Below are 11,980 nucleotides of genomic sequence, written 5' to 3'. Positions count from 1 at the left end.
TTTTTTTTTTTTTTTTTTTTTTTTTTTTTTTTTTTTTTTTTTTTTTTTTTTTTTTTTTTTTTTTTTTTTTTTATGATAAATAATTACTATTTTTGAAATGGAGAATTGTAATACTATTTTGGTCTGGATAAGTTTAAAAATTTATTAGAACCCATTTATTGACTTGTAAAATAGAGATATTCATTTAACTATGGGACCCACTCCAAATGAAGTTAAAAATTTTAGAAATAACAGATGATCCAGAACCATAATTAAATTCCAATCCTAGATTAGGTAGATTAGCTTATTAAATAATAATATTAAAATTTAAGTTTATTAACATGTTTTATAATTTAATAAAAATTACACATTAATTAGGATATTTTAAGTTTTCGATAGAAATTATATAAAGTTATATATCTACCTATGAGATTGGTCAAAATGGTGATTTATTTTCCCCTCAAATAAATTAAAAGGGAAAAAGAAAAAAGAACAAAATTTATGAATTTGTAGAAAAAAAGAAACAATAATAATAATAATAAAAATAAATCTCTCTGTCCTTCTATCTCTTTCCCCATAAAATGACTTCCACTGCCCGTCTTCCCTACCTTTGTCTCTCTCTCTCTAATTTCATCTCAAAGCCAAACCCAACGGCATAGTATTCCACTCTCTTTCTCTCAATTTCTTTACCCTTTCTTCTTATAATCACAAACCCACAATTTCTTTTTCCCCGGATTTGCGTTGTTTGATCAGGGGTTTCGTTAATTGTTTCTTGGAAGATTCTGGGGTTGAATTTCCCCCTAATTCTCGGTGCCCCCTTTTGTTGTTTTTCTGTTGGGGGTTCAATAGGATCAGGTTCTTTTCTTCTCTTGCATTAACCGATGGTAGTGAAAATGATGAAGTGGCGGCCATGGCCGCCGCTTGTTTCGAGGAAGTATGAGGTGAGGCTTGCGGTGAAGAGACTCGAAGGGCTTGACCCGCCGCGAGATGGAAAGGGGGTTGATAAATTGACGGTCGAGGTCAAATGGAAGGGCCCGAAAATGGCTTTGAGTCCATTGAGGAGAACGGCGGTGAAGAGAAATTACACCAAGGAGGCCGATGGGTTGGATCAGGACGGCGTCGCTCAGTGGGATGAAGAGTTTCAGAGCGTTTGTACTTTCTCTGCTTACAAGGAGAATGTGTTTCATCCATGGGAGATCGTTTTCTCTGCCTTCAATGTGAGTTTGCGTCTGAGTTTGGGTCTTTTTGTTGTTTGTTGTCCTCGATTCAATCTTTGCCTACTTTTTGTGGTTCACGGCATTGGGTTTTTCTTGATTTTGACTATTCATCTTTTAGCTTTTCCTATCAGACTGGTTTTTCCTTTTCTTGCGATTATAATTTTCACTTTTTGGGTATTTTCTTCCTTAAGATTTGTACTGAATGGAAGCAATAATGGGTGATCTTTCGCCATTTCAGATAGTTTGCGAGCTCTCACTTCTTTTATGTAGAATTCTAATCTTTTCTATGGTCTTTGAAGAGGCTTTAGCTGAGAGTCTGAAACTAAGATATGGTTCTTTCTAAAGGGCAGTTCAATTCATCAAGGGAGTTGACCTTTGTAACTTCTGATTTTGTGAGTTTCTGGATTTTGTTTCTTTGTACTATTTTGAATGTTTTATGCTGAAAATGAGGCAAGTAGTGGGTTTCTAGTAGATTTGCAGGATCTTATGGATGAAAATGTTTCTTTGCTATTGTTGTTTGATTTTGTCCTTGACATGAGAGTTATATGGATGAACTTGATGAATTCCCATTCTCTGTCTTTGCTGTGAGTAATTATCAGTAATGGTCGATAGTGAACTTGAACTTGAACCTGAACCCTCGTTTTCTTTCCCTCCCTACTCAGGGCTTAAATCGAGGGTCGAAAAACAAAGTTCAGGTTGTTGGATCAGCATCTCTTAATCTGTCTGAATATGTTTCTGTGGCTGAACAAAAAGAGCTCCAATTGACGATACCCCTTAATCCATCCACAAATGCTACTGAGACCAGTCATGTTCTCTGGGTTTGTATCCTCCTGTTTCCTCTAAATATTTAATGCTATTTCCCCCCACTCAAATTGTTGTTATCTCACATGCTTTTTTCTTATGGTGGATCGTACAGATATCGCTGAACTTATTGGAGCTAAGAACTGCTCAAGTTGTATCACAGCCTGTACAGAGATCGGTAGCCCCGGCTCCATCTCCCCCGTGGTCAGGAGATATTGTCCCAGCAGAAAAAGATGAGCTCTCTGCTCTTAAAGCTGGCCTCAGGAAAGTAAAGATTTTTACGGAGTTTGTGTCGACCCGAAAGGCAAAAAAGGCTTGCCATGAAGAAGAGGGCAGTGAGGGGAGGTGTTCTGCCAAGAGTGAGGATGGTGAGTCTTGCTACCCGTTCGACTCTGATTCATTTGATGACATTGAGGAAGGGGAAACAGATGAAGGGAAGGAGGATACTAACATAAGGAAGTCCTTTAGTTATGGCACTCTGGCCTATGCAAATTATGCTGGAGGATCACATTACTCTGATATGAAGATCAATGGCGGTGACGAAAATTTAGTTTACTATAGTAATCGAAAATCAGATGTGGGCTGCTCGAGCATGGAGGATTCAACTGCATCAGCCTCTGAGCAACCTTTGCCACAGAGTTCAAAGCGTGGCCTGTTGCCATGGAGGAAGAGAAAACTAAGTTTTAGATCTCCCAAGGCAAAAGGAGAGCCATTGTTGAAGAAGGCCTATGGCGAAGAAGGTGGTGACGACATTGATCATGATCGAAGGCAGCTCAGCTCTGATGAATCTCTTAGTCATGGGGTAAGATTTCTGCAATCATATACAGATTATGTACGTGTCGTTTTAGTTAATGATAATGAGGAATGTCCACCAAGCTTTTACTCGATATCTCGATATTCTGTTTCTTTTCTACAATTCTTGCTAAGTTAAAGTTGGTTATTGCAGTGGCAAAAGACAGAGGAGGATTCAACTGCGAATCGATCATCGGTTTCTGAATTTGGGGATGATAATTTTGCAATTGGCACTTGGGAGCAAAAGGAAATTGTAAGCCGTGATGGACATATGAAGCTACAAACACAGGTCTTCTTTGCTTCTATTGATCAACGTAGCGAGCGGGCAGCGGGTGAAAGTGCATGCACTGCTCTTGTAGCTGTTATTGCTGATTGGTTCCACAACAGCCAAAATCTCATGCCTATAAAATCTCAATTTGATAGTTTGATCAGAGATGGCTCGTTAGAATGGAGGAAACTCTGTGAAAATGAAATATATCGGGAACGATTCCCCGACAAGCATTTTGATCTAGATACGGTCATTCAAGCCAAAATCCGACCGCTTTCTGTGGTTCAGAGGAAGTCCTTCATTGGCTTTTTCCATCCAGAAGGAATAAATGAGGCGAGATTTGAATTTTTGCATGGTGCCATGTCCTTTGATAACATATGGGATGAGATTAGCCGTACTGTGACAGATTGCCCAGACGACAGTGAACCACAGGTTTATGTTGTCAGTTGGAACGACCATTTCTTTATTCTTAAGGTCGAATCTGACGCGTACTATATCATCGACACGTTAGGGGAGAGGCTCTATGAAGGATGCAATCAGGCCTACATCTTGAAATTTGACAACAACACTACAATCTGTAAAATGCCCGACACTAGCCAGTCAGCTGGCGAAAAGACTTCTAACGATCAGCAGACTGTTGCAGAAATAGTTGAGGCCAAGGACCAACAGGCCAGTGGAAAGGAAGAGAGCTTGACACTAGAGAACGTAGCCTCACAGCCTGAAGAACCAATGAAGGAGAAAGATGAAGTCTTGTGTCGCGGGAAGGAATCCTGTAAAGAATACATCAAGAGCTTCTTGGCTGCTATCCCCATTCGGGAACTGCAAGCCGATATCAAAAAGGGTCTAATGGCGTCAACCCCACTTCACCACCGACTACAGATCGAACTGAACTACACCCAGATTTTGCAACCTTCACCTGACTCCTCTCACGCCTCAAAAGATCCGATCTCTATGCCACAAAGTCCCGATGCCACACTACTAGCAGACATTGTTGCTACATCATAGGCTTTAAATGTAAATTGTAGAATTGTCGGTTAATCTAACTAGTTTTCTTTTTGCAAGTGATTGAGAGCTTAACAAAGAGGAGGGAATGGACATGCAGTATAGTATAGGTATGCCAGCAGTAGCAGCAGCAATGTCAAGAGCAACTGTCTGTGTTTTTTGCTTGCTTTTTGGTATCTAATCTCCCTATAATTTGTCTGATCATCTTCCATGGACATAGACCGTACATTTGGACATAAATGAGTAATCTTCCTGTGAATTATCACATCAGCTCTCTTGCTCCTGCTTTCCTTTTCTGGTTTCAATTCCCTGTTCATGATGTGGTTGAGGATGAGATATTATGCTCTGTTGATTTGTGGTTCATAAGTTTATCACACTTGTTTGTTGCTCCATTATCATTTGTGGTGTCCTATCAGCAGAGCTGGTAAAGGCCGGTGGAGGCTATGCTGAGGTGTTGGGCTTTTCTAGTGCATTATCAAACCATCTTTAGCCTCTCCAACTTGTTTTAGTTCTATTTTTCTCTCACCACAATTATTATGCTTCTCCAAATGACAGGGAATAATCATAGTGGGAGGCAATGTTTAGCAGCAGTTCTCAAACAGTTCCCTATTTTTGTTTTAATATCACGTTTCAAATCAAACTCATAATCTTATATCCATTCATTTCTCATACTCATTTTGACATAAACGGAGATTGATATCAAACTCATAATGTAATATCAGTTCTTTCTTCATCAGTGGCTAATAGGGTTGGTAATTGAACTTTTAATCCATTTGACCTGCAAGATTGATGGTACTTTTTCCCCATTCCCCAGTTTTCTTTTTTCTTGCCAATCTAAAGGGGAGAGGAGGGTAAAAGAAAGAAAGGAAAACAATGAAAAAAAAAGCTGTCTTTTTCCCTTTTAACATAAAGTTCTTGTAATCCCAACACTTTTCTTCCCAACTTTTGATATCAATCAATCAATGGCTTTTTCTAGGCTTTTATAAAAGCAGCCATGTGCTGTCTTCCTCTGCCCATCATCATTCTCAATCAGTTTGATACAAATATACAATTATTTGGATGATCCTGTTTTTGCTGCTATTTGAAATTCTCCATTGAAACATCCACAAGTAAGTTGGAGGAAAAGAAAGTTAAAAAAATGTGGCTTTGGTAGCTAGAAATTCTATGTTTACATATGGTATACTAGGAAAGTAGATAGCTAAGAACTACATAAACACTACAATTCAGTCGAGAATTTGAACAAAGCACGGCCAGCGAGTTCTAAAAGCTAGCTAATGAACGGAAAATTCTAAGAGAGAAGATATGGACTTACATAGAAGTAGACAGTGAGTGATGTTACATGGGGAAGATTATAGTGTTTTCAGCAGCAAATGGGGCATTTGGCTAACCCATTCTCATTGCAATCAGTGCATCTATTATACCACGAGTTGTTGTGGTCGTCGTCTTCTTTAAGAACCTTGCGACTGCCATTGCAGCATGGGCACACCAGAAACCTGGTGTTTGCACAGCAAGAGCAAGATGAATTTGCCAAGTCCAGTGGTATGCCTTCCAGCAGTTTCCTTAGTTTTCCTTGCTCATGCAGGCCTACCACTTCATCCGCTCCTCCAATGTACCTTCCCTTAATAAAAAGCCGCGGGGGGATCACCCTGCTCCCCAAGACTTCCCATAGCTCCTCCCTGAATTCCAAGTGCTTCGATACATCTCTCTCGAAGAACAACACTTTGAAGCTTTCGAGTAGGAACCGAATACCATTGCATTCTTCAAATGTTTTCCTAATACATCCCAAGCTTGTCGAGTAAAATATAATGGATTTGCTTCCTCCTGGTGGGCACCTTTCTTCAAAGTCTAATAAAGATGAATGTTCTTGATGATTGTCCACTTTCACTTGGAGCCCACCATTTGTTTCCATGGTAGTCATGTCTGATAAGCATGGAGCCTCTAAATCATGTTTGGTAGCCAATATTTCTTCGGACCTTATGAAGGGATCGGGATGGTTTCGGTCGCTGACACTAATTTCGAGTTCACTTGGATCTCTAAAATGTTGGGATATGATGCTACATTCTACTACTGGTGGGGTTTCACATATTTGGCTACAAGGGTTTTCAGTGGGGCCTGACAGAAGCGAGAGGTCTTGTTTTAAAGAGTAAATGGAAGGAAAGAACTTCATCTTCTTCAGCAGCCTTCCTTTCATTTCCTTGATCTATTTCTTCTTGTTATCACATCATTAAATAGAAGTTGGGTGATATTTGACATCTTATTATCAGGAAGGATAGAAGAAAGATCTGAACTCACATTTCACTTCTGGATTCCAATAGCTAGAAAGTCGAGTCTGGAAGAAAAGAAAAAAAAAAGCTGTTAGTTTGCTTTCAGAGTTCTGCCTAAATTTATGACTTTAGCGTGGGACATGGGTTGCCATTGTTTAGAGAGGCAACTCTGTCTAACTCACACTTGACCCATCACCAACAATGGTCCATCAACCATGGTATGAACTAATCAAATAAGAAGAAAGAACCAGACCCCACCTATTAGGTATACTCACGAGAAAAGCAGCAAAGTGAAAAGAGTGAATACCAGAGGCTAAACAAACCTTCTGTGCTTTCGCTCTTTCGACAAGCTTCATGATTCGTCGGGGGACAAATGCATGCCTATACTGTTCAAAGTCCCTCTCCCATCGGTTCTACCGTACTGTCTTGTAATCCTCAGCTCAGTGAAGAACAATACTTTTTATGGTAATTATGCATACAAGAGACTAGAAAACATCAATGATAAAAAGTATATCAATATCAAGTTCAAGAATTCAAACATCTATAGGAAGATATTTCTTTACATCAATGATCACATTAAAACAAGAATAAATATAAATGTTGAATCTTTCCTCAAATAGTAAAACTTATTTTAATTAATGTCGTGCGGAGCGAGGTAATCCATTGTTTCTCTTTCCACTTTGTATCTACAAAGAACAAAGTAATCTGTGTGATTTTCACTACTCATTCTCGTGAATAAGTTCAAAGGGTCAGTACAAAGTTGTCTGCCCATGGAACAAACAAAGATCTAAAAGTGCCAAAGCTCTAGAAGGGTTCGTATATACAAAGATCAGTTGCTGAATAATCAGTAAATAAAAGCTCTTAGCTATCTCCAAATAGTGATGCAATCACCAATTCATAATCAAAGCCAAAGCATGCAAGTTTGTTATCATCTCCATCAACAATGGTTATCTGCATATGATATGAACCCTGCAAGGAAAAGGAAATAGTTAGAGTGCATGATAATTAAAAGAAAAAGAAATCAATGATTGTGTGTATACATCTAAGATTTTTCGTCCCAATCAATCCGAGTTCCTTTGGATAATAAGGTCAACATGAACCTCTTCAGATGAGAAATCCTCTTTTTTTTTTTCTATAACTGGGAGTTGGCGTTCTGAAGTAGAAAATGGAAGGTAGAGCACGTATCCTTTGAAGACGACAATTGACTTTACTAGATCAATTACGGCACGATAAAACCTTGTTCCTTTTAACTTATTTTAAGGAAAAAAAAAACCAGAAACTACAAGAAAAATACAAACACAAGTGGTAAACATGAAATGAGTAGTAACTTACCGGTAAAAAGAATGCCAGAGGCGTTTGCAATGGAGCGAGTGCAAAATCACCAAACGAGTAAGGGCAGGACGTCTCAACACAAATGTCGTGGCTGTCCCTATACATGTGCCACCCAAAATATGAAATGTCAACAACCATTTTTCCTGCAATGATTGGCTTACCTGTGCCATGTGTACAAGGTTATTGTCATTAGCTGAAGTTCGAACCAAGGTTCAAAGGATAATATACGAGTAGTAAGGCACGATTGTCTACAGAGGAAGGGAAGGCGGTACACCTTTATCTCTCAAGGGATAAATAAAGATTGGACGGAAGTTGATAATTAGAAGTAAAACAAAAGTGATAGAGAAGTATCCTCTAATCCTGCTTATTCATAAAAAGATGGGAATCTGAAGGTTAACCGTGCTAAGCAAAGTCAACTTTCAAACAATTTGTCATCTTTTAGCTGAACCTCATAATCGGTCCAAATGGAAACACCGACGCAAGTTTATGACCATTTAAAGATCCAGCTGCTCATTAGTGAGATTCAACTCCTTATACTAGAAAATAGCTAACTAAACATACATGATTGACTCAATTTGTATTCAATTTTCACCTTTGAATGATAGTTTAGCCCAAGTATATGAAGTAACCTCAATCTAACTCATGAACTCATTATTCTCCATAGAAGAAAAGGAAGGTAGTTAGTCCTCAAGAATAGAAATTGTTAAAGCAGATGTAAGCCCTGTAACTAGGAAAAGAAGTTCAGTGATTCGATTATTGAATCTTCAGGTAATTTAGGAGTACCTATAATTAGATTGAAGGTCATAGTTATTGGGCGACCCCTAACTATGGGGCTGGGAGATATCTGAACTCCTTTCACCATGATATCATACTTAGCTGTCTCATCTGCATCAGTGAACGAATAGATATCAATTATATGTATATCAACACAAAATGGCATTCCATTACAGCAAAGTTCAATCAAACTAAAGAACAAAAGGCAGACTTCAATAGACACAAGGGGTGCCACCATGCCGGTGTTAAAGTGTGAGATCTCACATCGATTGGAGAGAAGAACGACATGGATTGGATTGGAGAGGGGAACGAGTGCCAGCGAGGATGCTAGGCCTTGAAGGGAGGTGGATTATGAGATCCCACATAGGTTGGGGAGGAGAACGAAGCATTCTTTATAACGATATAGAAATCTCTCCCTAACAGCTGCGTTTTAAAAACCTGGAGGGAAAGCCCAAATAGAACAATATCCCCAAATAGAACAATATCTACTAGCGGTGGGCTTGGGCTATAACAAAATGGTATCAGAGCCAGACACCTAGCGGTGTGCCAGCGAGAACGTTGGACCTGAAGAGGGTGGATTGTGAGATCTCACACTGATTGGAGAGGAGAACGACATCGATTGATTGAAGAGGGAAATGAGTGCCAACGAGAATGCTAGGCCCTGAAGGGAGGTGAATTGCACATCGGTTGGGGAAGAGAACAAAACATTCTTTATAAGGGTGTGGAAACCTCTCCCTTTAAAAACTTTGAGGGGATAAAAATCTTGAGGGGAATCTTGAAGGGAAAGCCAAAAAAAGAGGACAATATCTAATCCGCGGGTGAGATCGTTTGGATTTACAAGTTTTTAGGCTCAAAGCTCTTGAGTTATTAGTGAGGTGGGGGCCATAAGCATATTGTTGGAAGTGGATCCTAACCATCCAATCTAATTATCTCACATATCCACCATCAGTTCTTCACTATTCACCTTCAAACACATCAAACTGAGGCTCTATAATAATGATGAACAGTCCCAAACAGTACCAGAAATGCAACTATGATATAAGAAACAATGTTTAAAATAAGAGATCAAAAAACAAAAAGTATTCAACAGTACAGTGACATTGACTTTTAAGCATTCAAATTCAGAGTCAGAACCTTATTTAATCGAACGCACAAAACCTAAATTCAGAAAGAAACGCAAAAATTCTCGAAAATGATCGAAGTCCTTCAAACATCAAAGAATCGGAGTATAAGCATTGGAATCAGAAAGCACAAACCGCAGAGTTGGACTCGAGTGGCGAAGGAGAACTGTAAAACGAAACACAACCAGAGAAGCAATGTGAAAATCAGCTTCATCGGAGAAGTGGGTTCCATGGAATTGCTCTTTCTCGAACTCTGTAACAAGAAATTTGAAGAAAACCTTCAAAATTTCTAATAATAAAGCTCTGAGGTTGCGAGAAAAACGGGGATTTCGGTGGAGTGGAATGGAAAACACTGCAAGATACGCTTTCCATTGGCGAGTGAGAAGAATCCCTTCTTCATCGGGGATCGGCAGATGGGATGAGAGAAAATTTCCTAAAAGAAATGAAAAGAAGTTGAGAAGAAGCCAAGCAAGCTGTTTGTTAACAAACAAATCTCTATGGACACTCCATTTTCTTTTTCTTAAATTAAATTTATAAAATTATTTTTATTAATTTAGTCAACTTTCTAAAAGTAATGAACTGAAAAAATAAATTTTAAAAACATATGAAAAGCAACTTCAAGAATTGAAAATGAAGTCTTAGAACTTCAATTATATTATATGGAATTTATATCATTTTTACTTAATTAATAACAATAACAATTTAATTAATTTTTATTCATTTAATTAATTATAATCTAAAATTTATTTTAATAGTGATTTAAAATATATTAACTTTTGGCATGCTCGATCTATCAATTGCCCCGGTCAACTCTTCGAGATTTTAAATACTCCCTCTGTGAATAGAAGGTATGACAAACCCTTTATAACCAAAGGTTAACGTAAAAAAACGTTCACTCGACGTTCGAGGATCTAAATAAGCAAAATATACACGTTACAGAATCCAACAACTATCTGAAACGTTGGCAGGGCCAACACAGTGACAAAGAGTACAAAAGATGACTTTCTAGAAACATGGTGAGAAACGAACAAAAAGGCGGTGAGAATCACGATAATTTGTTTAAGAAGTGAATTGGATTGATCTTGTATGTGTCAGACTGAATTGATGGTGGATCCTATCGATTGATTTTGTTCGTACAATTTTAGTAAATATTATGTTTTCGATTTGTTAAAAGTAATACCGATGTTTGAATAATTAAGTTAGGTTGGTATGGCTTTGGAAACCATAAATTTCTTAGAAAATAATGAAAATCTATGAAAATACTTTTAAAACTTTTAAATTTACCATTTGGCTAAGCCTAAAATATAAAATTATTACAACTAAAAGTATTGATATGGAATATATGTATTTATTTACAGGTCAGATTTTTCAACTCCTTCCGTTGGCCAACGGAACCACCTCCGCCAGAGGGGTGGAAAGCGGCGTCGGGACGGGCGAAGTTCTGCAAACAGGGCAGCTAGGGTTCAGCCTTAACCACGGATCGATACAGCCGCTGTGAAACATATGACCACAATCCGGCAACAACCGTAGAACATCCTCGTTTTTATAGTCCCCCAAACAAATCGAACAACCGCTCGCGGCGGCAGACTCCATTTTTCCCTCCAATTTCTTTTCCGAGTACAGAATCTTCGGATATTCATTAATGGCCTCATCTTCGAGCCCCGGTCCGAAATCGACGATGACATCCCGCCGTTCCCCCGGCCGACGACGGCGATTCAGCTGCGGAACGGTGGTTCTGGTGCATAAATAGGTGGCGATTGTTACGGTTGTGAGAAGGAAAAGAACTCCGACTGAAATTCCGACTATGTAGGGGAAAGTGCCGACGTTGCCGGAGGCATCTGATCCGCCGGAGCCTGTGGAGTTGTTCATGGGGCAAGAGAAAAGGCGTTGACTGTGAGAAGTAGAAGGGGATTTTTGGTTTCTGCCATGGATGGAGAAGGGAAGAAATATAAATGGATAGGGCCACACAATAATTTTTTTTAATTTTTTTTTTATAACGACAAATTTAATTTCACAATTATCATATAATTTTTGTTTGTTCCCAATTTTAAATCATTGACACGTAGTTTTATTCATTAAAATATTATATCAATTTCTTCGTTTCAACTAAAATATTATTATTTAGTCATTTTTATTAGCTAGTTCGTGTGTACCTTTAGTTTGCCTAATTTTATGTAAATAATTTTTTTTTAATATTTCTAAAATTATATAATTTTAAAATGACGTTAACGTGGTTGACAATGAACGAGAGTAACACTGTGTTGTTCATAATGTTGACGATATGGACGATATAGAATAATTTTTTATTAAAAATTAAATTTAATCTAATTTTATTGGTTACTGATGTAAATACAATATACAAATGAGTGCTAACTTGTAGCTCTTTAACTAACTCATAAATTTCATTTTTTTTTTTTTTTTTTTTTTTTT

The 11,980-nt window shown here is 38.1% G+C and overlaps 4 protein-coding genes across 7 annotated transcripts; 1 reads left to right on the top strand and 3 right to left on the bottom strand.

Annotated features, from left to right (window-relative positions):
- The first annotated feature begins 560 nt into the window (after positions 1–560).
- Positions 561–4,329, top strand: LOC111481582. Its single transcript, XM_023127086.1, has 4 exons — positions 561–1,196; positions 1,859–2,014; positions 2,113–2,799; positions 2,944–4,329. The coding sequence occupies exons 1-4, from the start codon at positions 861–863 to the stop codon at positions 4,060–4,062; spliced, it is 2,298 nt and encodes a 765-aa protein (XP_022982854.1). The 5' UTR covers positions 561–860; the 3' UTR covers positions 4,063–4,329.
- An 863-nt stretch (positions 4,330–5,192) lies between these two features.
- Positions 5,193–6,889, bottom strand: LOC111481721 (uncharacterized protein At3g28850). Of its 3 annotated transcripts, none has more exons than XM_023127296.1 (2): positions 6,631–6,889; positions 5,193–6,388 (listed from the first exon to the last, which is right to left on the bottom strand). In XM_023127296.1, exon 2 carries the CDS (start codon positions 6,248–6,250, stop codon positions 5,420–5,422), a length of 831 nt encoding a protein of 276 aa, XP_022983064.1. In that variant the 5' UTR covers positions 6,251–6,388; positions 6,631–6,889; the 3' UTR covers positions 5,193–5,419. The 3 variants fall into 3 exon arrangements, with proteins under 3 accessions (XP_022983064.1, XP_022983063.1, XP_022983065.1); XM_023127295.1 differs by having other exon boundaries at positions 6,647–6,889; XM_023127297.1 differs by lacking the exon at positions 6,631–6,889 and adding an exon at positions 6,599–6,619.
- A 46-nt stretch (positions 6,890–6,935) lies between these two features.
- Positions 6,936–10,037, bottom strand: LOC111481784. 2 transcript variants are annotated; one of them, XM_023127378.1, is made up of 5 exons: positions 9,686–10,037; positions 8,439–8,540; positions 7,656–7,816; positions 7,148–7,292; positions 6,949–7,009 (listed from the first exon to the last, which is right to left on the bottom strand). In XM_023127378.1, exons 1-4 carry the CDS (start codon positions 9,780–9,782, stop codon positions 7,185–7,187), a joined length of 468 nt encoding a protein of 155 aa, XP_022983146.1. In that variant the 5' UTR covers positions 9,783–10,037; the 3' UTR covers positions 6,949–7,009; positions 7,148–7,184. The 2 variants fall into 2 exon arrangements, with proteins under 2 accessions (XP_022983145.1, XP_022983146.1); XM_023127377.1 differs by having other exon boundaries at positions 6,936–7,292.
- Positions 10,038–10,888: 851 nt separating this feature from the next.
- On the bottom strand, positions 10,889–11,499 carry LOC111481769 (RING-H2 finger protein ATL70-like). Its single transcript, XM_023127358.1, has one exon. It carries the CDS (start codon positions 11,417–11,419, stop codon positions 10,919–10,921), a length of 501 nt encoding a protein of 166 aa, XP_022983126.1. The 5' UTR covers positions 11,420–11,499; the 3' UTR covers positions 10,889–10,918.
- Positions 11,500–11,980: the final 481 nt, after the last annotated feature.

Source organism: Cucurbita maxima, unplaced genomic scaffold (genome assembly GCF_002738345.1).
Source record: "Cucurbita maxima cultivar Rimu unplaced genomic scaffold, Cmax_1.0 Cma_Scf00007, whole genome shotgun sequence".
Lineage (NCBI taxonomy): Eukaryota > Viridiplantae > Streptophyta > Magnoliopsida > Cucurbitales > Cucurbitaceae > Cucurbita > Cucurbita maxima.
Note: the sequence above shows the minus strand (reverse complement) of the source record. Positions and strands in the feature narration are given on the sequence as shown.